The sequence below is a fragment of the Martes martes genome (assembly GCF_963455335.1).
Source record: "Martes martes genome assembly, chromosome: 1".
NCBI classification, from domain to species: domain Eukaryota; kingdom Metazoa; phylum Chordata; class Mammalia; order Carnivora; family Mustelidae; genus Martes; species Martes martes.
In genome coordinates this window covers 95,138,483-95,164,913 of record NC_137888.1, presented here as the reverse complement: position 1 = coordinate 95,164,913, position 26,431 = coordinate 95,138,483, and the positions used below count along the sequence as shown (strand labels likewise).

The window sequence follows — 26,431 nt, the reverse complement described above, 5'->3', positions numbered from 1 at the left end:
CCATGAGGCCCACGGCAGTTGGGTGGTGGTGGCTTGGCTTAGCTTCCTATGGGATATGGCCCTGGGGAGGGTTACAGCCTGAGGAAGCTGGTAGGCAAGGGCTGGGGTCAGCCCCAGTCATGGAATCACTCCCATGCAGCCAGTAGCAGGAGCTGGCATGCCTCCATCCTTGTTGCTGGCTCACGCACAGTTCTGGGGACAGACCCAGCAACTAAGGTTGACAAAGGTCTCAAGTTCTCAAACTAGGCCATGCTCTGCTCAGTTGCTTTTATGACACCATGCTGTTTTTATGTATCAATTGCCCAACAAGTATTTGTTAAGTAAATATAAAAGTTCATCTTATGCTACCTAAGATACATGGATGTGTCCTCATTTATATAATCTAAGAAGGCTCTATTTTGTATCCACAAACCTATTTTCATAAATTTTAATGCAGTTTAGCTGTAACATTGCACCCTGTTACATGTAGCTTATATGATAAAACACAGTCCCGGAACCATAAGACATAAGAGGAAAAGAAGATTTCTTTTTTTTTTTTTTTTTAAGATAAAATGCAAGATAATAGCAAAGTAGGCATGTTGGATTTTATTAAATTCTATTTAATAGATCTACTTAATTCTATAATTAAATTCTACAAGACATTTACGTTGCTTTTTAGGGTATGGAAAATGTGTTTTGCTTTTAATTAAATCTTTACTACACTCAAACTCTCTATTTTATGTAGATGGAGATCTAGTCCCATTCTACCAAATGTCAGATGGTCTTGTGCACAGAGATCTTAAAACTTTACAGAGCCATAAAGAATGTTGCTAAAGTAGATGGAAGAGAAGCTGAAGAACTTTCCTGCATTTGCTGCTAACATAGCTACAAGCAATGGGATTTTTAGGCTTCTTTTGTTTTTATTGTTTTTATTTTTGTAAAGATTTTATTTATTTGACAGAGAGAGACACAGCCAGAAAGGAAACACAAGCAGGGAGCGTGGGAGAGGGGGAAGCAGGCTTCCTGCTGAGCAGGGAGCCCAGTGTGGGGCTCCATCCCAGGACCCTGGGATCATACCTGAGCAGAAGGCAGAAGCTCAAGGACTGAGCCACCCAGATGCCCTGCTTCTGTTGTTTTTAATTCACAAAATTAGTTGAGTGCAAGCTGACAAAGTCACAGAGCTTTTAGCAGGCCCAACACAACACGCATTTCAGCAAACAGTTGTAGGAATAAGGTCCTCAGAAAAACACAGAGTGAATGGTGACCCAGCTGTGACTTTCTCTCCGTGCCTTTTCCTGCTCTTCTTCTGAGTCCTAAGCTGAGAAATCTTCGTGCATCCCTCCTACCTGGGCAGCCCTGGAAGGTGGGCAGACCAAATTCCTAAGCATCCTCCCCCAGTAAGGAAAGATTTGCTGAAAACTTAGAGCCAACTTCAGCAAATCTAAAGGCCCACATCACAAATAATTTAAAACTAGAGAAAGCTAATGTTGTGCTTCTTTTGAGAAGTAGCTTGCTTTATTTTCTTCCCTGTCATCGACTAATGAATCTCTCCTTTTCACACATATTCAGCTAATGTCTTCCCAGCTCTGTTTTCTAGTAATATGAAAAATCCATTGGCTTCTCTCCTGTGGTTTGGGTCTTCAAGAATTTCAGGGGAGCGGCGGGTGGGAGGACAAGGGGGACAGTCAGAGCTTTTACAACAAGTCTGTGGTGCAGCCTCAGAGAGCACCTGAGACTGAGAAGCACAGTGAGGGTGTGCAGCTCAGTCCCACCCACACCTGAGCTCCAGGAAGCTATGTTTAGCTCCTGAAGTCACACAAAGAAAGGAGGCCAGGAGGAGGAGGCAACGAGCCTCCTTGGGCTTGCAGACCCACTGGAGAGTGCTCTGACTCTTGGTCTACCCTTGACGTTAAAGGCAAGATTTGCATCTGAATGGGAGGAGGCTGTTTAGATCCACACCTTGAGCCCTGGGATACCCCTACTGTGTATTAGAGAAGTCTCCCAAAGTCTTCAACGGTGCTCCGAGAATTACTTCGTTTAAACCTATCCCAGTGAATCACACTTGTAGACTCAATCACTCCTAGGATTTTGGCAAAGCACCTTGACCTCTTTCCTTTCTCTTGAATGCCCTTCTTACCCAATAGGCTAAGCCTTGGCTAATCTCAGCTCTCCTTTGCTGAATGACTATGGTCAAACCATTGCAGGGACTGACGTCAAACTCTAGTATGTGGACTTTTTCGTCCACTAGTAGAGGAAATAGAGGTGTCCTCGATGTAACCTACTGTCAGAGAGACTTTGAGGGCTCCAAGGAAGGAGAGTGACTTTTCCTGGGCTCTCCAAAGGTTTCAGGGAAGAAGCGGAAGAAGCCGCATTTGAGATGAGACTTACACGACAAGCACTTTGGATGAAGACTTCCTGGGGAAGGGCACTGAGGATGGAGAGACTAAAGCACTGGGAATGGGAACAGGGAAATGTGTTCAGAGAACAGTGGCAGTTTGGCTGGACTCAGTGATATTTCCAAATCTTGGCTGTGCCTTAGAATTATTGGGGGAATTTCCCTTCAAATATGGATATGCAAGGCTACACCCCAATTGGAATGTTCTGTAGAGAGGCTCAAACCTCTCTGTGTTTTTGTAAAGCTCCCAAGATTATCCTGAGGTGCACACAGAGTTGAGAAATTTGGAGCTATGCTTAGAATGCAAGAAGTAGAGTTCCTGGAGATGTGCCCGGAGAGTGGGTGGGTTAGGAACAATTTCTTTTTTTATGTTTTTAAAGCCATATGGCTTATTACTTTTCTCACCACAGAAAGTGCTCTGTAACATATTTTATATGTAAAAGGTATAAAATTTTATGTGGAAGGAAGAAAAGTATGTTATTAAAGATGTACCATGTGCCAGGCACTGTGACAGTAGGTGGTTTGTTTGAGAATATTGAAAAACCATGGAAATCATGAGACATGCTCCGGGATGTCAGAAATCTGTAGTTCTAAGAATTTCCTGGTTTGGTGAGGTCATGAGAAAACACGCGTACCCATGCACACTGGCAAGGCTGTGAGTTTTGAAGAAGGAGAATATTTTCCAAGGCAGGGGTCACACGTGGGTTTGGAAGTCAGTGGTCAATTCACTGCACAGCTTTGCCATGTGCCAGCTGTCGTAGACAAGTCACGCATCCTTCTTGGGCCTCACGTTCTCATTCTTTTTTTTTTTTTTTTTGAGATTTTATTTAGTTATTACACAGAGAGAGAGGAATAGCGAGAGAGAGGGGACACAAGCACAAGGGAGCTGGAGAGGGAGAAGCAGACTCCCCACTGAGTGGGGAGCTCCATATGGGGCTCCATCCCAGGATGCTGGGATCATGATGAGAGCCGAAGGCAGAGGCTTAACAGCTGAGCCACTGAGGTGCCCCTCACGTTCTCATTCTTAAACCCAGAGGTTTGCCCTGTGATTTGAGCGAAACACATCTGCAGAGTACTTGGCCGGGTGCCTCACCTAGCAGGAGTTAGATAATTTTTATAGAGAGTATGCGTTTATTAAATTGATTAAGCTTCATTCCTGAGTTCACAACCAAATTTTGCTGGAAGGAGGCATGTGCCATAACAGATAGGCAGAGACCCACTCTGCAGAGTCATCTGTCCCCCCAGTGAGTTGGGCAAATTAAGACCTTATTTGCCACAAATTCATCAGGTGCTTTAACTTAAGATCTATCATTTTGAAATTTTAAAAAGTCAGAATCCTCTTTTCATACTTTGCAGGAATGTATCTTTAAACAAAAGGATCAGGTAAATAGATATATACTTGCTTTCTTTGGCTCTGGCACTCATTAATTTTCTCCTGACTCCAAGTTTTCTGTGTCTACAAAAATATTACAGCACTTTTGCTCTACTTCTCAGGTCCATTTCAAGTTACTTCGGAGGCTTATCTTACACTAGGTGACCTCAGAAGTATATAGTTTCACTCTATTTTCCAATCTATGAAAATTGTGTCCCTTATCGAATAAAACTAGAGAAAGTTTCCAGCTCAAATAAAGATAGGAGGGACTAGGAGACAAATGTTTAAGAGTACCAGGAAGAGGAGACAAATGTTTAAGAGTACCAGGAATACTCTATTATGACCTGTTTGTCTTTCGTTTACTTTGTTATCTGAGCCAATTATTAATAGGCTGGTAAGATTGAGGTAATAGCCAGATTGAGGCAATAGCCAAGGTTTTTTTTAAGAGTAGTGATTTCGGGGTGCCTGGGTGGCTCAGTGGGTTAAAGCCTCTGCCTTCGGCTCAGGTCATGATCCCAGGGTCCTGGGATCGAACCCCGCATTGGGCTCTCTGCTCAGCGCGGAGCCTGCTTCCTCCCTTCTCTCTCTGCCTGCCTCTCTGCCTACTTGTGATCTGTCTGTTAAATAAATAAATAAAATCTTTGCAAAAAAAAAGAGTAGCGATTTCCCTTGATTCAAAGTCACTAAGACCTTTTGGGTAAACAACACCTGAAGATTCAATTTATGTGTGTGTACTGGTAGAATATGTTCTGACATCCTGGCTACCCGGAAAACAGTTTATCGTGATATATGGAATCTTGCCGAGACAGAATAGCCTTTATTGTCACAGCTTGAGTCATGGAGTGCATTTGTTTTTATTTCATTGAAAGAATTAAGAATCCAGCCTGGGGGCGCCTGGGTGACTCAGCCGGTTAAGCGTCTGCCTTCAGCCCAGGTCATCATCTTTGGGTTCTGGGTCAGGCTCCCTGTAGGGGGCGTCCCTGTAGGGAGCCTACATCTCTTTCCTCTCCGATCGCCTGCTTTTTCGCTTTCTCTCTCACTATCTCTGTCGCTCTCTCTCAAATAAATAGATAAAATCTTAAAAAAAAAAAAAAAAAGAATTCAGCTTGGTAAAACTGAAGTTCAAAAACTGAGATCTTGTGCTAGAATTGGGGGTAAATGGAATCATGTGAGATGGCGCCATCTAGTGGACAAAGTGGTGTAATCCTACTCCTTTCATTAACCAATAGTAGTAGTACATACAGCAGCTGCCCTAGGACATAACGGAATTTAAAGGGAGAAAAATCATTTAGGATGATTAATTGATCCACAGATGGAAAAATAAAAAAAAGTCAGAAAAATCAGTTTGTCTGTTATAAAGCAACCACTAAGGGAATTTTTTTTATCATATTAGAATTTTCAAAATGCCATCATTCTTGAGTAACCAAATCAATGTTCACTAGTTCTTGGAGTATTTCACAAATATTTGTCCACTTGATTGTATCTGTACTGAATGCCAAAATATTTAATTAACTAGCTGGATTCTAGATGGGGGAAAATTAGTTTCTGAGAATAAGTATGTTAATTATAAAATGGTAATTACAAGACCTGAGTTCTTAATATCATTAATTAAGTAATTGGTTTCTATCCCACCTTGTTTTTATCTGTGTTTGACTTATTTTACAAATAATGTAACTTGCAGGTGCCTCAGTTTCTTTTGTCTGCAAAAGGAAGGTACGTGAATATTCAAAAAGTTTTTACTGGATGGATGGTTATGTGCCTGGCACATTGATGGATACTGGGAACACAGTGATGAATAAAACAAAGAACACATTCTTTAGAGGAAGTCCATAAAGAAATCATTTTATGATGGGGCAGAAAGAACAGTAATATACCCCAGCACATAGAAGTATCAAGGAGTGGTACCCAGCTCAGCCCCGGAAGCGAGTAGAGTTTTAGTCCAGAAACTCTACCTGGAGGAGTCCAAACCCTTGGGTAAGGCTTAAAGGATGAGGGAGAATTAATAAGGAAAGAAAGAGATTGAGAGGATCCTCCAGGTCGAGGTTATCAGCAAATACGGATTTGTAAGATGATATTATGGGTGGGGCATTTGACAAAACTGGGTTCTTTGGAACTGTTAAGAGCATAGGAATCCTACAAAGTATACAGAGTCAGATCCCAAAGTATACAGATTCAGCCTGATATTACAAACTGGAGTGATAGGAGAAGCCTCAGAAGTGTCTCAGAGGGCCTGTCTTGGTTGTCTTGCAGACTTGGCTTCCTCTTTGTTGGTTGGCAACTAGCTTTTCCGTTCCAGCCTCCTAGGGAGTGAATTCATTGCCTGGGTTTAATGTACTCTTCATTGGAGTACAGTTTCACTCTATTTCTCAAGTAAATCATAAAGGATACCACATGGAGGGATTAAACATGAGGTTAATGAAATGGTTAATGTTGCCAGGTTACCTTCTAACTCATTGGTGTTGTGAATTGGAACACTGACTTCCAGAAATAAAATTTCAGAATCGATTGTGGTTCTACCCATATCTTAATAACACCCACCTTCAACTTTGAAGTTTTGTTTTTCCATTGGTGGTGGCCTAGGTGTTTGTTTTGCTTGGTGACTGATAATAAAAAAAAAAAAAAGGAGAGGGAGAGGACTACTGCTGATACAAAATCATTACATTCTTAAACTAGGTATTTGATTTGCAAGAAAATAAATGGTTCGGCATGCCTGGGTGGCTCAGTCGGTTAAGCATCTGTCTTTGGCTTGGGTCATGATCCCAGAATCCTGGGATCAAGTCCCACATTGGGCTCCTTACTCAGTGGCAAGCCTGCTTCTCCTTCCACCTCTGTCCCCCCACCCCTACTTGTGCTCGCTTTCTCTCTCTCTGACAAAAATTAAATAAAATCTTAAAAAAAGAAAAGAAAATGAATGGTTTATTTATATAGATAGATAGATATTTTTTAAAGTAGCTTTGTTCCCAAAGTGGGACTCAAACTCACAACCCTGAGATCAAGAATCACATGCTCTACTGGCTGAGCCAGCCAGGTGCCCCTTTAGATATATTTTAATGCCTCACTTGTTTATTTCTGTGTCCAAAAAACCAGTTTCCCCTTAAACTTCAAATGGCCTAGAAAGACTTGGTGAAGTCCTTAAATGAATACAACTTTTGTCTCCACAGATACAGACTAGTTCCAAAGGTTTATTTTCCTGCACAAATTCATGATGTTGTGCATGCCACGAAGTATTTCCTGCAGCCAGAAGTCTTACACAAGTATTCGGTTGACCCAGACAGAATTGGCATCTCTGGTGACAGTGCTGGTGGGAACTTGGCCGCTGCTGTGGGCCAACAGGTAACAGCCCTGCTGTGCTGGTGGTGGGAGGGTACTGGCTCACCTCTTGCGGACAGACAGATTCTCCACCATGTATGGCCAAGGTGGAGCCGGTGGGCTGGTCAGTAGTGGGCCACGTTATTCAGATGACTGCACTTGGAGAACACGCAGATCTTTCTGAAGTAGGAAGAGAGGTCAGTGACAAAAGTGTCATCTCTCAGTCCTCAGAAAGGCCCTGATTACAATCATTATGAAAGAAGGGCTGATGTTTTATAGGGCTTTCTTGCCGCTCAGTGCTATGCATGGAAATCAAGTATCCCCGGCTTCTTGTCCAGGTCAGACTTGCAAAATGGGGGTCTGTGTGCTTAAATTCCAATTGCTGAGATGGCTTCCTTAGAACTCGGAGTCCAATTGAAAAGTTAAAAAGCGTTTCCCAAAGTTTGTTGGTTTGTTTGTTTTTTTAAATATAAAAGAAAAAATGAAAATGGGTCAGCCACTTCAAATGTTATCTCACAAGTTCATCCAGCTTACTTGGTTAAATTCTTTAAAAACTACCTAGCTCTAAGAGCACGCAGAATTTGGGGCAGCTGTGTAAGTTCAAAGATAAGTACATTTTCTTCCTCTGATGGATTAAATAAGTTTAGAACAGCAGCTCTGTCTTCTCTCCTCCAAATTTCTTTTGGTATCCCAGATAGCATCTGCCTTTTTATCTGTAGCGTACCTCGGTTTCTTCTCCTTTGCTGCATGTGAAGAACTTTGTTCTCTGGCATTGTCACGTTTGCTATACCTGTGCCAAATGTGGTAAGAAGAAAGTGCGGGTCCATGAGGAGAGCCTCATGGGCTTCACAGTGAGACAGAACTGGGATGGAATCCAGTCCCCCTGCTTTGAGAGCTACAGGGCTTTGGGCAAGCACCTTAACATCTCTAAGCCTCAGGAAAATGAGGATGATGCCATGTGATTGCAGGGCTGTTGCCAGAATTTAGTGAAATGATGTATATACAATTCCTGGCACATATTAATAGTACTATTAACCAATCATTTCCTTTTGCTTTGACAGAACAGTTTCATCTTCCCTGGGGATGGGGTTCTAAACTCCTATGTGAAACAAAATTGTATGGCTAAAGTGACCTTGAAGATTGTTTAGTTGCAATAAAACACAGTGTCCTAGTTAGCTGCCTTTCAGAGAAAAAAGAAAGAAAGAAAGAAAAAAAGAAAGAAGGAAAGAAAGAAAGAAAGAAAGAAACCAGAAAAAAAAGGTGTTTAAAAAAATATATGAGTAAGGGCTGAGAGGGGAGGGTAATGTGTGGAAACAGTTCAAGATACTTGTTGAATAAATAAATCAAATAATAATAATTTATAAATGATAAATAAAAATAAATAAAAAAATTTTTGACAGACTCAAAAAAATGAAAATATATATCATTTTAGATACTAGAACTCTGTCTAAAATGAAGCAGTATGTTTGCATTTTGCGGGGGGCATGGGGGGAATGGAGATCTGCTGAGGTAGGGGATGCATTCACGTTCCCATTTCAGCCTCAACACTGGGGCACACGCTCATTAAGGAGAATGGAGGGCACGTTGCCAGGGCCATTTAAATTCTCTCACCCAGCGTGAACACTAATTGCTCATTGGAGGAGATATCCTAAGGTCCTACTCCAACACTTTGGAGTCCCATCATCTGTTCCTTTATCTTTTCCTACCCTTCTCCTTCGGAAGGGTCAGCTAGTTTGTTTCTCTCCAGGAAGCCATTGCCTTTTTTGGACCTTGCAGAGCATAGTGAACTAAATAAGGTTCGTAGGTTATCCATCCGTCGTACCCAGCAGAGTGTGCTACTGCCGAAGAACGGAGACAAGTGAAGTGTGCGTGGGGGTTTAAAGACCTAAGAGATGGTGTATATTTGAAGGGTTCATTCAAACATCATACCTTTCTCAGTAAATATCCAGCAGCTTGATTGGGGGCAGTGGTGATGGTGGAGGGAGTTTTATTTTTTAAACTACATTACTTAATCCCATGGCCGGTGGAAATTTCATACTTTTATTCTCTGCTTGGCTCAAAGTAAGGCATCAAGCTACTATATAAGGTGTGGTTTCTATAAAAGGAGCCATGCCAAAAGAAATAATGTGTTTGCTTTCTCCTTCCCAGTTTTCTCAAGATGCCAATCTCAAAGACAAGCTCAAGGTGCAAGCTTTAATTTACCCAGCCCTACAAGCTTTAGATTTCAACACACCCTCTTACCAGCAAAATGTGAACACACCGATCCTGCCCCGTTATGTCGTGGTGAAGTACTGGGTAGACTACTTCCAAGGCAACTATGACTTTGTCCAGGCAATGATAGTCAACAACCACACTTCCCTTGATGTGGAAGAGGCTGTTGCTCTCAGGGCCCGTCTAAACTGGACATCCCTCTTGCCGGACTCCATCAAAAAGGACTACAGGCCTGTCATGCAGACCACTGGCGACGCCAGGATTGTGCGGGAGATCCCTCAGCTGCTGGATGTCCGGGCAGCCCCTCTCATCGCCGAGCAGGAAGTCCTGCGGCACCTCCCAAAGACCTATATTCTGACGTGTGAGTACGACGTCCTAAGAGACGATGGGATCATGTACGCCAAGCGTCTGGAGAGCGCAGGTGTGGAGGTGACCCTTGATCACTATGAGGATGGTTTCCATGGCTGCATGATTTTCACCAGCTGGCCCACCAACTTCTCAGTGGGAATCCGGACTAGGAATAGTTACATCAAGTGGCTGGATCAAAACCTGTGAACGAGTCACATTTCTAGAATGCTTGAGCCCTTCTCAACCTCCCGCACCTGCTTCGGAAATTGATGCACTTTTTAGTTGACTGATTTCCCCCGGTGACTTGTGAGTGACGTAATCTCTATTCCTTGCATACCCTATGTGAATTTAATTTCTGGAAATGTGCTTAACTAATGTACGTACAAAATGTCTGAGGCTGGTTCTCAAAGCAGGCCAGTCTCTCTGTTCTTGTTGTTTTAGCCAAACTACTACCAATACTCACGGCTGCAGAGAACAGGATGAGGAGCTGAAATAGCTTTGGGTTCTGTCTTAAGAAAATCTTTCTAGAAGAAATTCTTCCAGCTGTGGATGACATAGTGACCATTAATGAGTAAAGAACACATGGGCTCTTCTTCAACTTGCTAGGGTCTACTTTAAATTCAGAGCAGTGTTACCTGTGTGCATGTAAAGGTCAGTGCTGGGTACCAAGTGCCCTCTGTTCTTTACGGATAGATGGTTTTGTTTCCTATGGGAATTTCGGCAAAGGTGTTCTAGCAAGGACAAGTTTCTCAGATGCCTTTCTTCCTTTAGAGCGTTGGTGTTATGGGATGGCTATCTCTAAGTCCAGTCAGATTAGAACAATACTTGAAAGTTACTTTCTACCACTATTATTAGAAAATATAGTCACATGGACTGGAAATCTTATACATTGTTACATTTTTTGGGTATGATCTCTCCATTGGGGAGATCTTCTGGGAGCAAATTCATTTAGATTTAGGGTAAATCTTCCAGTACAGAACAACTAAAAACAGACAAACGAACCAACCTATTTATTTTCATAAGTAATACTTCTGACGTAAATTACCAAAAGCAGTGTGTAATGTATTTGGCATAGTCAGGAAAGAAGATACATTTAATATTGAAATTATGAAAAATATCTTCAGAGGGTCTAGTTTATTCTTGAAAACTCAATTTTTTCCACTTAAATGGCTTTAAAATGGGCCTATTTTGGTACATATGATGTATTGTTTATTTTTTTAAGTTATTTAATGTTAATATATACAGCTAGACTTAAGATTTTTCAAAATAATGTCTATAATGAATATTAAAAATAATGATATTTTTTAAAAAAGAAACTACCTTAGAATTATATCCACATGTAATTTTATGGGAAGAGGTAAAGTAGCTATTAATACTACTACACATTAGGCTTAAATATTTTGATGCTTATATGCAATTACAAATTAAAATAATTAGAAACTATGACTACATCTGGTAAAGTCGTCTAAGTTTATAGCTCAGTAACTTCGGTAAGACACACACTGCTCGTTTCTGCCCTCCTCTGTGGTCAGAGAAACACTAGCTCATGTTCTCCTGGGTGACGCGTACATCGGCACCTGGTGCCTTTACCTCTTCTTATCTCCTTCCAGCCTGGTCTCGAAGTTACGATACCCCAAGCTCGACTTCGTGTAAAGCCTTCACTGCCAGTGGGAACATCTTTGGCATAGGAAGGGACTCCGATTCTGGGTTGAGTACCTCTGCCCTCCTTCCTGCCACTCTGACCACTGCCCTGCCACACACACACCGGCGCCCCCCCACACCTCCCCCATTCTTTTCAGGGGCTGCAGAGGGAATGGGACAGCCTGGTTATGATATGGCCTGTCCATCAGTGGAGAGGATGGAGAGGAAGTGAAAGCTTTTCGTTCGTTTGAAAGGGAGGCACTAACCACTTCTGCATTGAAATCAGTGAAAATGTGCGCCCTGATTTTTCATTTATTCTATAAGCCAATAGCATTTTATGTACAAAGTGTGTGTGTGTGTGTGTTTGCCTGTGTGTATATAAAAAATAATCATGCAGATTAACATGCTAATGGACAGAGATAAGTCATTTATCATCTCTGGGCTTTTCTTCCCTTCCCTCTAAAATCAGCACTTTGAATTACTTTGAGTTAATCTACAAGGTCTCTTCCAACTGTGAATTCCAAGCATTTTGTCAGTCTGACAAATCATATTGACTTCTCTAGCGTTTTGGTTTTTTGTTTTGTTTCGTTTTGTTTTGCTTTCTGGGGGTTTTTTTGTAGGTCATTTTTTCGTATACATAGACACAAGTATCATCAAAGATTTTGTTTTTCTAAAAAAACCAGGATTTTGTTTCTTACTCTTTGACAGCTACTCTCCTCATTTAATACTATTGGGGTTTTTTAATACCATTTGAAGGGACCAATGTCTGGGCCTTACTTTGAGGTTATCGACCTCCAGACATCAAGGAAAATATACATGCAAAAAGTTTCTTAAAATGGCATGTTTTCCCCCAGAATTAGGAGCTAAATGCTATGGTAATTACAGACACCAAATGATTCTAGATCTTTAATGGGTTTTCTTGGACGAACACAGATGAAAGAAAAAGGGTCAACCACTGTTTCAAATGAAACACTTGAGTTTCATTAAAGCTTTAATGTGTGTGAATGATTTGTCTAATGACTTGTTACTGGATCCTATCTCAGACCTTGCTTGAAGTTCTTTTTTGAAATTCTCCCTGGAATAATAACAGTTGGGAGTCAGGATACACAAAAACCAGTAGTACAAGAGAGGTTAAGCCAACCAGAAATCTGCGTGCTAAGAACTCCTTGGGGAAGCCTATAGAGTTTATGGTGAAGATATTTTAGTGTGGGGTGAATTCTCTCTTTTTTTAAGTTTTTGTTCTTGTATTAAAAATTTATGCTCTGCAGATTGATTTTATAGTATGATGGCTTTATTTTGTTTTCCTATTTTATGAAAAAAAGTTGATAGTCTTTTTTAATATTGCTGTTTGTGAAATATGATCATAAATATATGAAGAAAAAACCTTGAAGTGCTGCGAATATCGTGGAGTGTAAATTAGTCTTAATGTTTTATCGTTGATTTGTGAAGAATTTGAGACTATTGTATAATTATCTTGGTGGCTATGATATTTTATGCATGACCTTTTAACCTTTGACTTTTTGCTCATTTCCCACTGCCAAGAGGAAGGCAGATTTTATGAAGGATTTTAGTAGCAAATCTATTTTATAAGATGAAAATCCAGGGTGGAGGTAGGAAAGCGTGTATCTGTTTTGACTCAAGTTTAGAAATAAAATGGCTCCATCTGGGAATGTGCCTCTTTTACTTCTTCTCGTCTCTTTTTCTGGTTCCCATTTTCTTGCTCTCCCTCTGTATCTCGGGTCCCTAGCCACAGCTCTGCCCACCGGAGTCCCGGAGTTGCCTTTCAGTCATGGAGAGGTTGGTCAGTGGCCTCCTTGATGACATTCTTTTCATGTCTGGATGCAGTATGCTGCTCACGTTGGGGAAACCTGCCTCGGACTGGCTAGAATCTTTGCAAAAGTGAGGCAGGCCCTGAGACTATTTGGGGACTTTCAATCCACGGGTTGGAAAGGGAGGGTCCTGCTGCAAATGAATTTGGATTTAAAGCAGTTCAGCCACGGAAGTATCAATAGCACTAGAGGCAAGTTTTCAAATTGACCCTGACATTACAAGCAAATCTAATAATTCCACACTTGAGTTTATTATGCCGAGTTTATATCAGTGTTGCAGGAATAACATTGAAGTTCAAAGTGAATTGTTCCTGTTGGTTCTGAAGGGTCACATACCTGTGTGTAAATTATGTTTTTCCACTCAGCCGTAGTTTCTTTCATCCTCTCCAACAGAACCTCTAGGGTGGAGCTCGACCTCGTTGGGAAGCTGCACTAACGGTTCCAGCAATTCTCCTTCAGAGCATTGACGATGTACTCCGTGTATTTTAGTATTGTTTCTATTGTGAATGTCATTTTTTTATCTCCCTTTTTTTAAAATTTTTTTTTAAGATTTTATTTATTTATTTGACAGAGAGAGATCACAAATAGGCAGAGAGGCAGGCAGAGAGAGAGGAGGAAGCAGGCTCTCTGCTGAGTGGAGAGCCCAATGCGGGGCTCGATCCCAGGACCCCAGGACCACGACCCGAGCCTAAGGCAGAGGCTTAACCCACTGAGCCACCCAGGCGCCCCATTTTATCTCCCTTTTTAAAAAAATAACATCTCTTATTTTCCAGTAGATCCTGTAGTTGAACATCTAGAAGAGGTTGGTATCAGGACCAGCCTCCCCAGACCTCAAAGACTGGAGACGTAGACACGATTTCTAGTAGGCGTGTATTATGGACTGGATAGCTCTGTCACTTTAGAACCAGCATCTTGTGTCATTAGACAGGCTGGTGACATCTTGTGTCTTGTGGGGCAGGCTCCTCCCCCAGATTTTCTCACAGGGGGCCCACTGTTGACAGGAGGTTGAGGGCCCCACCTTCTGGACAGACTGTGTGTCCAAAGGAGACCCAGCCCTTCCAGTCACCAGGCTTACTTCGGCCGCTCTGACTGCCATGGATGGCTGCTGTTTGCCATCTCACTTTTCTGTTTGCAATTCTTGGTATTTGGTTGTGTTTGTTTTCTGTTCTCTCCATATTTAAATGTAAGCTCCATGAAGGCAGGACTTTGTTTTGTGCATTCCTGTTTCCTCAGCATTTAGAACAGAGCGCACGGTGGACTATCAAAACATATTGTTTTTGTTTTTTTAAAGAGAGAGAGAGATTGGTGGGGAGAGGGGCAGAGGGAGAGGGAGAGAGAAAAATCCTAAGCAGGCTCCATGCCCAGCACAGAGCCCAACGCAGGGCTCAGTCTCACAACTCTGAGATCACGACTTCAGCCAAAATCAAGAGTTGGACACTCAACCGACTCAGCCACCCAGGTACCCCTCAAAATGTGTTTTTGAATAAATAAATCTTTATTGAAAAACAATGAGCTTATAAGAATTAGGTTATTATTTTTCATGTGTTTCTTCTAGAAGTAAATTAAGTTTATGTCAAATATTAAAAAAAACTACTTTAGATGGAAATTACCTTAAATACTAAACATTTCCAAGAAAAATTAAATAATTCAAAGTAATTACATACCTGTTTTTAACTACTGAATTTTAAAGCAAAAACAAATGTTTTTAAGTGAATAGATAATGATGGGGAGAACAAAAGCAAAAGAAATGTGGAAAATAATTAAATTCTCTTTGCAGCTCACTGACAAGTACTTCAAACAGTCAGGGTGACCTTCCTCCAGGACCTCAGTGGCCTCACTGTTAATACATTGCTAGAGGCAAAAGGCAACCTTAACCTGACATTAGCCTGACCTCCAGGATCCTGTAAGTCTTCTTCAACATATAAAAATCCTTTTGGAAACTTGCTTTATCGCTACCCTCCTCCCCCCAAATATATGTTAGCAATCATCTTCCTAACATATGGCCCACTGATACTCATCTGAAGGCTCTGAAGACTACAGTTGTACTAGACAGTAGTAAATGACCTTATCTTACACAACGGCCAGCCCATCGAGGTCCTGAAAACCTTGCTTCCAAATTCCTCAGAGGCATACACTATCCTTAACCCCCTTCTAACTTAAAAGTATCCAATCAGTCACCTGTCACAACCCCAGTGCAGCTCTTTCTGCCCACGGGTCCTGTCCCTGTGCCTTACTGAAACCACCTTCTTGTGCTGAAGACGTCCTCAGAATTCCTTCTCAACCATTCACTCCTGGACCCTGAATATTCTGTCACATCCGATAAAGCAAAGTGATTTTTTTTTCTCTTCCTTCTATAGCTCAAGTCCTTCCTGTATTTTTCTTAACAGATATGGGCCGAGGTTTTTACTGTGTTAAATAAAACTGTCGCAAAGTGCCCTAAAAGAATGATCTATACATAACATATTTCACCAGGTGTTCCATGGAAGTCCATTTAAGAATCTGAGAAATTTTTAACAGTTAAAGCAATTCTACCCCTTTTTGGAGATTGTCTTCTTTCTGGTCTCATTATTTTTTAATAGGGAATAAAATTCTATGTTCTTTATTCCAGTTAAATTCATGCAATAGGGGCACCTGCCTGGCTCAGTTGGTAGAGAATGTGTCTCTTGATCTCGGAGTTGTGAGTTGGAGCCCCACACTGGGTGTAGAGATTACTAAAAAAAAATTTTTTAACTTAAAAAAAAATCATGCAATAAATAATATTTATTTGCTTGGCCACAGATTAAAATTATTTTAAGTTTTCTTCTGTAAGATAAAAGGTTTACCAAGCTAAGTAACTTCATATCATCCCCTGCCGACTTCATTTCCATCATTCTGTTAGAATGAAGTTCCCTGTCTTCTATACAAAGCCAGTACCTCAGTTTGCCTCCTTATTTGATTCATTATGGTCTCATTCAAGGACTTGTTAAAATATCTCCCCTTTCTCCTAGACTTTTTACTCTTCCCTGAACTATTCACTCCTTCATTTAGGTCTATAAAGAGAGTCAAATCTGTCCTGTCCAGAAGAAATTCTCTTTTGGTCCTTTATCTCCATTGTGTCTTCCTTCCGACCCAAACACAAAGTAACTCTTTTGGTTATTTATTGCTGAGTCATAAATTAGGCTGAGACTTGTAATTTAAAACACTAGCCATTTGTTACTGCATGATTCTGGGTTGACTAAGTTTAACACAGTGGCTCACCCACCACCAGGCTAACTAGGGCTGTAGCAGACCCACCTGCTGACTAGGGCGATAGTCTGAGAGCGCTCTGCTAGGCTGCAACGTCATGATGGGGCTCACTACAAGCCTGACAGTTGTTGCTGGCCAGTAGCTGGGTGACTTGGTTCTCCAGCATATGGCCTTTCCTCCTGGATTGGAATTCTAGAAGCATGGCATGTGGATTCCATGATAGAGCATTCTGAGTGTGCAAAAGTGGGAAGGTTTGTACCTCTTAAGATCCAGTGTTGAAAATTGCCCAGCATCATTTTACCATATCCCATTGGTCAAAGCAAATCACAGGATCAGCCCAGATTCAGGAAAGGGGAAACAGACACGACTGCTTCCTGCTTCCTGCTTCCTGCTTCCTGCTCACTGGAAGGAATGACAAAGAATTAAAGTCATCTTTGATGCACCACAATTCCTGCCTGGAGAGAATGTTCATTTCTGCAAGTCATTGACAAGAACAAAACACTCTGCTTACATTTATAGTACATCAGATGATGGGGAGAATTTTCCGTAGATTACTTCTGGCCCCATATGTTCTTGACCTTGTTTTTCTTCCACTACCCCTTGAACTTCTGGTGCTGGTGCAATAGTTCCTATTTTAATACATCTGGCCCTGTACTTCAGCAGAGGGTGGGGTAGGGGGACTCCTGGAAGTTATTCCTCTCCTGGGTGAGTCAGCAGTAGCTGAAGAAGCTGTGAATCACATAAATATATCCCACTAAACCCAAGGTCAATGCACCGCCAACTCAATTTTCCCCTTGACCGGACCCCCCAGAACATCTGCAGCCATTCTAAGCATCCAGAGAATTTGTGATGGACAAACTGAGGTGGAGTCACTGGTAGGAACCAAGGGCAGTTAAAAGGTATTTTAACATTTGTGTATTTTAAAAAGGCAATAATCTTGTACACCTATGAGTGGGGTCCCTCTGGTTCCCTGAATGGGACGCATGCCTGTGAGGGGCCCTAAGCTCAAGTTTTATGGTAAATCTGCCCCTGCACAAGATTCAGATTCATGCTTTCACCTTCATTCGAAATGCCTCTCCTGGGCCATCTGATAACCCCACTGGTGCAGCAAGTCCCAAGCTAAATATACGCATTGCCTTCTCCCTCTGCATTGGTGTGGCCTTATCTAGGCCTTCTTTCACCAAGTCCTACTTCTGCTCTCTCTCTGGTCACCCAAGCTAGGACTATGAGAGTTGTCTTTATCTTCTTAGTCCTTCAACTTTTTTCTTAAAGATTTTATGTATTTATTTATTTTTGAGAGAGAACATGGGGGGAGAGGGGGAGAGGAAGAAGCAGGACTCCATCCCAGAACCCTGGGATTATGACCTGAACTGAAGGTAGACACTTAACCACTGAGCCACCCAGGCGCCCCATAGTCCTTCAACTTTGTCAGTCATGGAGTCCAATCAATCCTACTTCCCCAATATTTCTAGATAAAATACTTACATATTTAATATTTATAAGAAGTTTAAATAAAATACATACAACAAATATGTATATCTCAAACATGCAAAATCTATTGCCTTCTTTCCAAGCCTGGACAGTCTGCTCTAGTCCCAAGCTTAAAGTCCTTCAGGCCAGTCGTTAGGTTCAGGGCATCAAATGTGACAAGCACAGCGCCCCCTCATGGCCCCACCCCTGCAGACTCGGGCAGTCATGCTTCTCCAAGTGTGGTCTGGGCACCCTTGGGGGCCTACAGAATCAAAACAATTCTGGTAATAATACTGTGATGTTATTTGCCTTCATCACTGTTTTCCTTTCATGAGTGGAGATTCCCAGCTGCTACTGGACACGTGGACCAGTGTCAACAGGTAGGATGTTGGCTCGTATTAAGCCAGACATGAATCATTTTTGGAAAGATGTAAAACAATGCCACACTTCCACTCATTTGTGTTAGGTAAAATTTTGCATTTCGTTTTCCACAAAATATAGCTTAAGCTTAACATGTAATTAATTCCTAATACGGTAAACATCAATAAACAAAGTCCCTATGAACAAAAGCTCTTTGGGTCCTCAAAAATTTTTTAAGAATGTAAGGTCCTGAGACCACAACATTGGAGTTCTGCTATTGTACAGTCTCATCGCTTGGCAAGCCCTGTATGTTGTGCTAAGCGATAGCCAGCCAACGCTGAACTTAGCATGGTTTGAAATACCTGCTCTGTGTCCTCTTCCTTCTGCCTTTCTTTGTTCTTTCCTTGTCTTCCTCTGCCAGCCTCCTCCAGGGTACCTCTCCTAACTTCTCTCTCCTCTGGTGGATTAAGGTATCCCTCCACTTCGGTCTTATTGCAGGATTTTTTTTCTCCCCCAGTGCCCACAGTTCTTGGTCAAATGACTTTTAAGAATGAAGAGGTAGGGGCACCTGGGTGGCTCAGTGGGTTAAAGCCTCTGCCTTCAGCTCAGGTCATGATCTCAGGGTCCTGGGATCGAGCCCCGCATCGAGCTCTCTGCTCAGCGGGGAGCCTGCTTCCTCCTCTCTCTCTGCCTGCTTCTCTGCCTACTTGTGATCTCCATCTGTCAAATAAATAAATAAAAAATCTTAAAAAAAAAAAAAAAAGAATGAAGAGGTAGACCAGACAGAGTGGTGGGGACCAAAACAAAGTTTACTGAGCGATAGCAAAATGACAGTACAAAGCTCCCAAAGAGGGAGGGGACCCGAAAGGGTTGCCACCAGAGTTTCTAAGTCTAGGGGTTCTTATGAACTTCTTGATAGGCTGTTTTAATCTGATTAACCCTCGCATCCCCGTGTGTCATCCAATCAGGTTTTTGTCATCTATCTATCACAGGGGAAAGGGTGGAGAGCTCTTCCCAGGAGGAGCAAAATCCTTTCACGGGTCGTTTCCTCTTGGGAAGGTTCTGCCTTCCTATTATCCTTGTCAGTCTCACAGTGCACTGCACACTCGGCGCCGGTTAATTTTTAGTGGGTCTGACTCCCTCACAAGACTGTGGGATCCTTGATGTGGGCCCAGATGAGCAGCACCTTTGTCACCCTGATGGCTGATGCAGTCCTCTCACAGAATAGGCATTCAAGGAATCTTGGCTGAACGAATGTTCTTATGTTCTCACAAAGTAAAGCAGTGTTTTTCTTCCTAACATATAAAATTATGCCTGATACTATTATACTTAGTATATTTCCTTATTTATATCCTTCAGATAAAATCCATTTTGTTTTGCTTTTGTTTTCCTGCATATTTTTTTTTAAACTAACGCATTAAAAATTTATTTGGTTTGGGGCGCCTGGGTGGTTCAGTCGGTTAAGGTCTGCCTTTGGCTCAGGGTCTTGGGATCAAGTCCTGAGGCAAGCTCCCTACTCAGCAGGGAGTCTGCTTCTCTCTCTCCCACTGCTGCTCCCCCGCTTGTGTGCTCTCTCTCTTTCTCTCTGTCTGTCAAACAAATAAAATAATAAAATGAAACAAAGAAAAATAAAATATAAAAAAATGTAAAGGCCTAATGGTTTAAAAAAAAAAAAAAACAACTTGGTCAGCAAATGAAATCCTGCAGCCTACCTACCGTGCAATATTTTTAAATTCAAGGCAACTGCCAGCAGAGGGCACTCTTGAAAGGAGATGGCATTAACCATCCTCCATATTGTTGTTTCACCTGGAATTTTGGAAAAAAGATTTCCTATTAGCTTTCTGTAATGCTTTGTATTTATCAAAGATAAATAAAAAACCATACTATGTTTCATAACAGAATAAATTAAGTTGGATTTTTTTAAAGTGGAGAGACTTTAAAATCCTCATTAAGTACCTGCTAGAGAACAACTGAATTCTCAAAACAAAGCAAAACAAAACAGAAAAAGGACTTTTATTGATCCTTTGTTAGAGCATGACTCACCTCCCCGCCCACTGAAGTGTTTGTCTGTTTCTCTTACATGTTTTTATTCAAGGTATGTATTTGCCATCCCCTTGGAAAGAAGCTGACAGAAAAATGGTGTTTTGCATTTTTGAAGGACCATTTAGTGCAGCAGAGAATATAGGACCCTCCTCTTTTGTTCTGTCTGAGGGCAAACCTTAGGCACCCAGCACTGGGTGGGTCCTTAGATGCGAAGAAACTGCCTTTGAAAACAATCCGTAAGGCAAGCTAGGTGGCCTTCAAAAGCTAAAGCACATATTCAATTCAAAGAACATTCAACAGTGACATTTGCAGGACTGCCATACTTTTATTTTTTTTACTTTTACTTTTTTCTTTTTTTTTTTTTAGATATTATTTATTTATTTGACAGACAGAGGTCACAAGCAGGCAGAGAGGCAGGCAGAGAGAGGGAGAAGCTGGCTCCCCGCTGAGCAGAGAGCCCTATGCAGAGCTCGATCCCAGGACCCTGAGATCATGACCTGAGCTGAAGGCAGAGGCTTAACCCACTGAGCCACCCAGGTGCCCCAGGATTGCCATACTTTTAATTTTTTTAATTATTTTTTAAAAGATTTTATTTATTTATTTGACAGACAGAGATCACAGGCAAAGAGGCAGGCAGAGAGAAGGGGCAAAGCAGACTCCCTGCTGAGCAGAGAGCCCGATGCTATTCGGGGCTCGATCCCAGGACCCTGAGATCATGACCTGAGCCTAAGGCAGAAGCTTAATCCACTGAGCCACCCAAGCACCCCAACCATACTTTTAAAAAACATGGTATGTTCTGTGGCTAAGGGGGAGAAGCTTGTCACTCACTCAGCTCACTGGAACAGAGAAAATGGCATGAACTAGCAGTTAGTAAACCAGAATTCCATTTCCATTTCCAGCTCTGCCAGCAAATATCTCCGCAAATATAGATAAGTCTTCATTAGTGCCTTGGTTCTACCATTGAAAAGGTTATATTTTTGTCTAAATGTCTTCTTTATTCCACAAAAATACTTGGAGCAATTTATAATTAAACAAAATATACAATGAAATAATGACATAGAAATAGGAGTTCATAGCCAAGGAAAAGAACAAAAATCTGCCAGCTAGAAAAATCAGTTGCTTCGGGACGCCTGGCAGGCTCAGTCAGTAGAGCATTTGACTCTTAATCTTGGGGTTGTGAGTTCAAGCCCCACCCTGGGCATAGAGGGTACTGAAAGAAAGAAAGAAAGAAAGAAGAAAAGAAAAAGAAAAATCAGTTTCTTTGGTTAATTTCTGGTTTGACACTGAGCACCCTGGCAGTTGAGGCAAAAAGTCAACACCATGGCCAGTGATTCAGCCTGCTATGTAATGAAGCATTTCAATTTCTCAGGGGTGACATTCTTTCCCTAGCACTAAATATTAAAAGAAAATTCCTACCTGTGCTTTGGATAATGTCTTCAAATATTTTAAAGCGAATATAACAGGAACCTTTGATATAACTATTTATTTAATGAACCTCAATGAAAACTGAAAACATGATTTTAAAGCATATCCATACTTTAAATCCAGGACAGTTATAGTGTTTGCCCTACTGTAGGTCTCCAAGGACTATTTTATAAATAATAAGCTATAGAAGGGTATTTTTTTGTTTTTATTTATTATTTTTTAAAGATTTCATGTACTTACTTGACAGAGAGAGAAAGAGAGAGAGCACCAGCAGGGGAAACAGCAGAGGAGCGCTCCCAAAGAGCAGGGAGCCCAATGCAGGGCTAATGTGGGCCTTGATGTGTTGTTTTAAATTTATCTCTCCAGGCATAGTGATAATAAGGTGATCAGCTTTCTCTTTCTTTCTCTCTTTCTTTCTCTCTCTCTTTTCTTTTTTGAAAAAGTTTAAAATTCCTTAATTTTTCATTTCTGGTACCACCACTACAATTTACAGGGCAATAGACGTGATATACTGCAAAGACACTGACAAAGACAAAACTACAGCAGGTAAAAGACCTCAGGAATGTACATGTAATTGACACTACACTGGTTTTATCAATAGCTGCACTGTTTGCAAAGTATGGCTGTGATGGTTCCACCACAAAGGGGTTCCTGTTCAAACTGCAGTAACTTTTCTGACTATGGATTTTTATAGTTCCTTTAATGCATTCGGGATGACTGTCTCAAAGTGACCTGCCACTGTCCTGACAACCCCTCACTCTCTCTCCTGCAAAGAACTGTACGTCTTTTCTTCTGAGTTTCTTCAGAACCTTCTGCTGCTATTTCCACCACTTGACCGTAAGATACCTAACCACCACCGTAGGGAATCCCTGAGCTTCTCCCACCAAAACTGCCCCCCTTCATGGGTCCATAATTTGATTGCTGTTGTCCACTCTAATTTCCAAAATCCTTATGGTACCCACCACCACCATAGTTAGGTTCAAAATTATCTCCTGCATTGGGACCATCATATCCTCCACCACCGCTACTGCATTCGCCTCCTTGGTGTCCACATCCTGGCCGACTGCCGCCATAGCGTCCTCTACTGCTACAACTAGGACCACCACCATGGTTGTCACCATCACCTCCAGATCCGTTATATCCACTGCTACAACCAGGACCACCACCATGGTTGTCACCATCACCTCCAGATCCCTTATATCCCCTCTTACTTCCTCTATATCTGCCGCTCCTGCCACCACCTCCACCAGCAGAGCCTCCCCCTTCCACCAGAGTTTCCACCATGACCCATAAAGTTGCCAGATCCATCTCCATGACCTCTTTGTGATCCAGTAGATGGCATTTCTGGTTTAGGAAGGGCCTTTTTCACTTCACAGTTATGCCCATTAATAGTGTGGTGTTTCTGAACAATAATTTTATCAACTGTATCACGATCATCGAAAGTTACAAAAGCAGGGACACCTGGGTGGCTCAGTCGGTTCATTGTCTGCCTTCGCCTCTGGTCATGATCTCAGGGTCCTGGGAGTCTGCTTCTTCTTTTTCTCCTGTCATTCCCCCTACTTGTGCTCTTTCTCTCTCTCTCTCTGTCAAATAAATAAAGTCTTTTTTTTAAAAAGCTACAAAAGCAAATCCTCCTTTTTTCCACTATGCCTAACTTCCATAATTTCTATGGTTTCAATTGTGCCATACTTTTTGAAGTAGTCTCCCAAATTATAGTCTTCTGTATCTTCTTTAATACCACTGACAGAAATGTTCTTCTCTGTGGGAGGGGCATCAGGCTTTATAGAATCCTCTCTAGAAACAGCTCTCTTCAGTTCCATTACGCGCCTATCAACTTTGTGTGGTCTGGCACACATGGCTGCATCTACCACTTCAACACAGGAGTAAGTCACAAAACCAAAACCGCTGGAAGGTTTTGTTTGGAGGAGGGGTCTCTCATCACTGCACAATCTGTAAGTGTGCTCTGTTTTCCAAAATGTTTTCTTTAACTATTATCTGTAGTTTCAAAGCTCAAACCACCAATAAACATTTTTCTCAGGTGCTCTAGTTCCTTTGAATCATGATCCTCAACTTTGGGATTGGACTTGCCTCTTCCAACTCAAGTTCAATATGGGACCGAAAGCCAGCTTTTTTTTCTTCAGTTGATACCAAGGGAAAAAACAGGGGTAGTTACAGGTACACAGAAAAAATTATTAAAGATTATATAAGACGCTGTTAACCATTTACCTCTAGGAAATAGGAAGAAAGCTCTTAGGGGAAGAAAGATCTTTTTTCCATTTTGCTTCTCTCTGAAAATTTTGAGTTTTTCTTAATGATTATGCATTATTTAAAAATTTTCAAAGGTAATTTACTCGTAAATTACACCCTATACAATTTACCTTATAAATGACTCCAAACATCTATTTTAATTTTCTTTTAGTTGCGCTTTTGTTCGTCCCTTTGCAAGTTATCTGTGGTTGGAAACAGACACTCATTCAAGCTAGATTAGGTAAAAAGGGAAGTTTATTGTAATGATACAACCAGAAATCTCCTGGATGTCCAAGATCAAAAAATGAAAGAAAGCTTGCTATCAGGGAGTCTAATATAGAAAATTCAAGAACTCAGCTCCTTTCTCTGTTTCTTCATGTATCTGATATCTGCTTCTTTCTTCTAATCTTCTCCAATGGCCACTTGCTGTCAGTAGACAGATTTTCTTAATTTCTTTAAGAATCTATCATAATTTTGTATGATCAAAACTGACCACTGGGGTGCCTGGGTGGTTCGGTCAGTTAGGCATCTGCCTTCGGCTCAGGTCATGATTCCGAGGTCGTGGGGTTGAGTCCTGCATCTGGCTCCCTGCTCAGCAGGGAGTCTCTTCTCCCTCTGCCTCTCCCCTCCCTGCCTTACTTGTGCTCTCTCTAGCTCTCTCACTCTCAAATAAATAAATAAAATCTTTTCTTTTTTTTTTAATGACCACCAATTCTGGATAGAGTTGAAGTATCCACTCCTGGATCTCTAAAAGGTTTACATTGCTTTAACCAGAGCTTCTAAACATCAGTCTGCGTGTGAATCACATGGGGATCTTGTTAGGCTGCAGATTCTGAGTCAGTAGGTCTAGATGGGCCCAGAGAAACCCAGGTGATAGCTTGATGCTGCTGGTCCGTGGACCACTCTGTGAGGAGCAAGGCCTTAGTGCACATTTTTGAGAGAAGGAATCTATTAGTGGCTAGCCAGCCAATGATTTGGGCGGGACACGATCATCAGGGGCCTGGGATAACTGGATGGAATTCTCACTCGGTCGGAGCTGTGGAGGGGAGTGGAGTATGAGAAAGAGAGGAATGGGAGGACAAGCACCTTCGAAACAGGTAATTTATTTGACTCTTGTCTGCATCCAAAGTTGCCATGAACATGATCCAGCTGTATACAATAGGAAACCTTCTCCTCCGGTGGCCAGTACACCACAATCTAAATTCAGGTCCAAAGTAATTCTGGTTCCATAGAGCTTACCACATCCAGATGATGGACGTTCTTCCTTCAGCTTTGTTCTCTCTATTCCAGGTGTGGTTCTTGCCATTTTGAGCTGATAGAGGGATCAGTGGTTCTCAAAGTTGAAATTCTGATCCCTGAATCCAGTGTGGGATCTAGGTATTGGGATCTTGAATGAGCTTCCTAAATGGGTCATTCTGGTGCACTGGCGTACTCCAGTCTGAGAGGACCACTTAACTGGAAAAATGAAAGTCCTTTCCAGTGGAGTGGAGGATGGGATAGAACAGGATGAGATTCCTTATATTAAAATGCATATGTAACCATAGTTTACACTGGTGGTTTTCCAACTTCAGCCTGTATTGGAATCCTCTGGAAGGCTTGTTAGAACAGAAATCGCTGCACAGATTGCTGGCCTCACTCCCCAGATTTCTGATTCAGTAGGTCTGGGTCTGGGCCCAACAATTTACATTTTTATAAGGTCCCAGGTGACACTGCTGCTGTTGGTGCTGACCGCATTGTGAGAACCCCTGTGTCATGTGTTAATGCTACTGATGCTGGCCGACCTCACAAACAGGACCCAGGAAAGAAGACATGGAAATATTTATGAAATTACTTAGAGCCATATGAAATCTTTTTTTAAAAATTAAATAAATAAAAAATAAAAATAAAAATGATAGTAGTTGGTGAATTGCTCAGAGAAATGGAGAGAAGATGATTCCTATCCAGGCTTTTTTTTTTTTTTTTTTTAAGATTTTATTTATTTATTTGAGAGAGGGAGAGAGAACAAGAGAGAGCATGAGTAGGGGGTGGGCAGGTGGAGAAGGAGAGGCAGACTCCCCGCTGAGCAGGGCACCCAATGTTGGGCTTGATCCCAGGACTCTGAGATCCTGACCTGAGCCAAAGACATGTGCTCAACCGACTGAGCCACCCAGATGCCTCCCCACCCAGACTTTTGCTAATGTTTAAGTATCTAAGACACAAAGGTCAACTCACAGATGCATTAGAGTCTCTCTGTAGGGGAGGTATATCAGTTAGGGTCCTGGCAGGAAAGAGGCATGCTTCAGCTGGCTCATTTGAGAGGCCTTTAACAAAGGCACTCTATGTGAAGAAAGATGTGGGCAGCGATTACAGAAACCACCAACAGACAGTGCACACTTTGGGGCCAGTAGCAACAAGAAGGAGCTAGTAATCCCCATGCTAATACCCACTGTTTCCCTTGCTAAGTCATTAGAGAAGAAACCAGGGAAATAAATACCCCCAATTCTTCTGCCCTCCCTTCTGCTTACCCAGAAATGAGGGACCCTGTGTGTGCAGCCCATATTGGCCAAACTCTGTGGGTCCATAGAGAAAGGTGGGAGG

General features: G+C 41.8%; 1 protein-coding gene across 2 annotated transcripts in view; it reads left to right on the top strand.

Moving 5' to 3' along the window:
- Nucleotides 1–12,925, top strand: part of NCEH1 (neutral cholesterol ester hydrolase 1) — a 57,088-nt gene extending 44,163 nt beyond the window's left edge. For both annotated transcript variants that reach the window (XM_080815425.1, XM_080815426.1), the window contains exons 4-5: nt 6,908–7,079; nt 9,204–12,925. In XM_080815425.1, the coding sequence (XP_080671551.1) occupies nt 6,908–7,079; nt 9,204–9,821 (790 nt within the window). In that variant the 3' untranslated portion in view covers nt 9,822–12,925. The remainder of the gene's footprint in view (nt 1–6,907; nt 7,080–9,203) is intronic.
- The last annotated feature ends 13,506 nt before the right edge of the window (nt 12,926–26,431 follow it).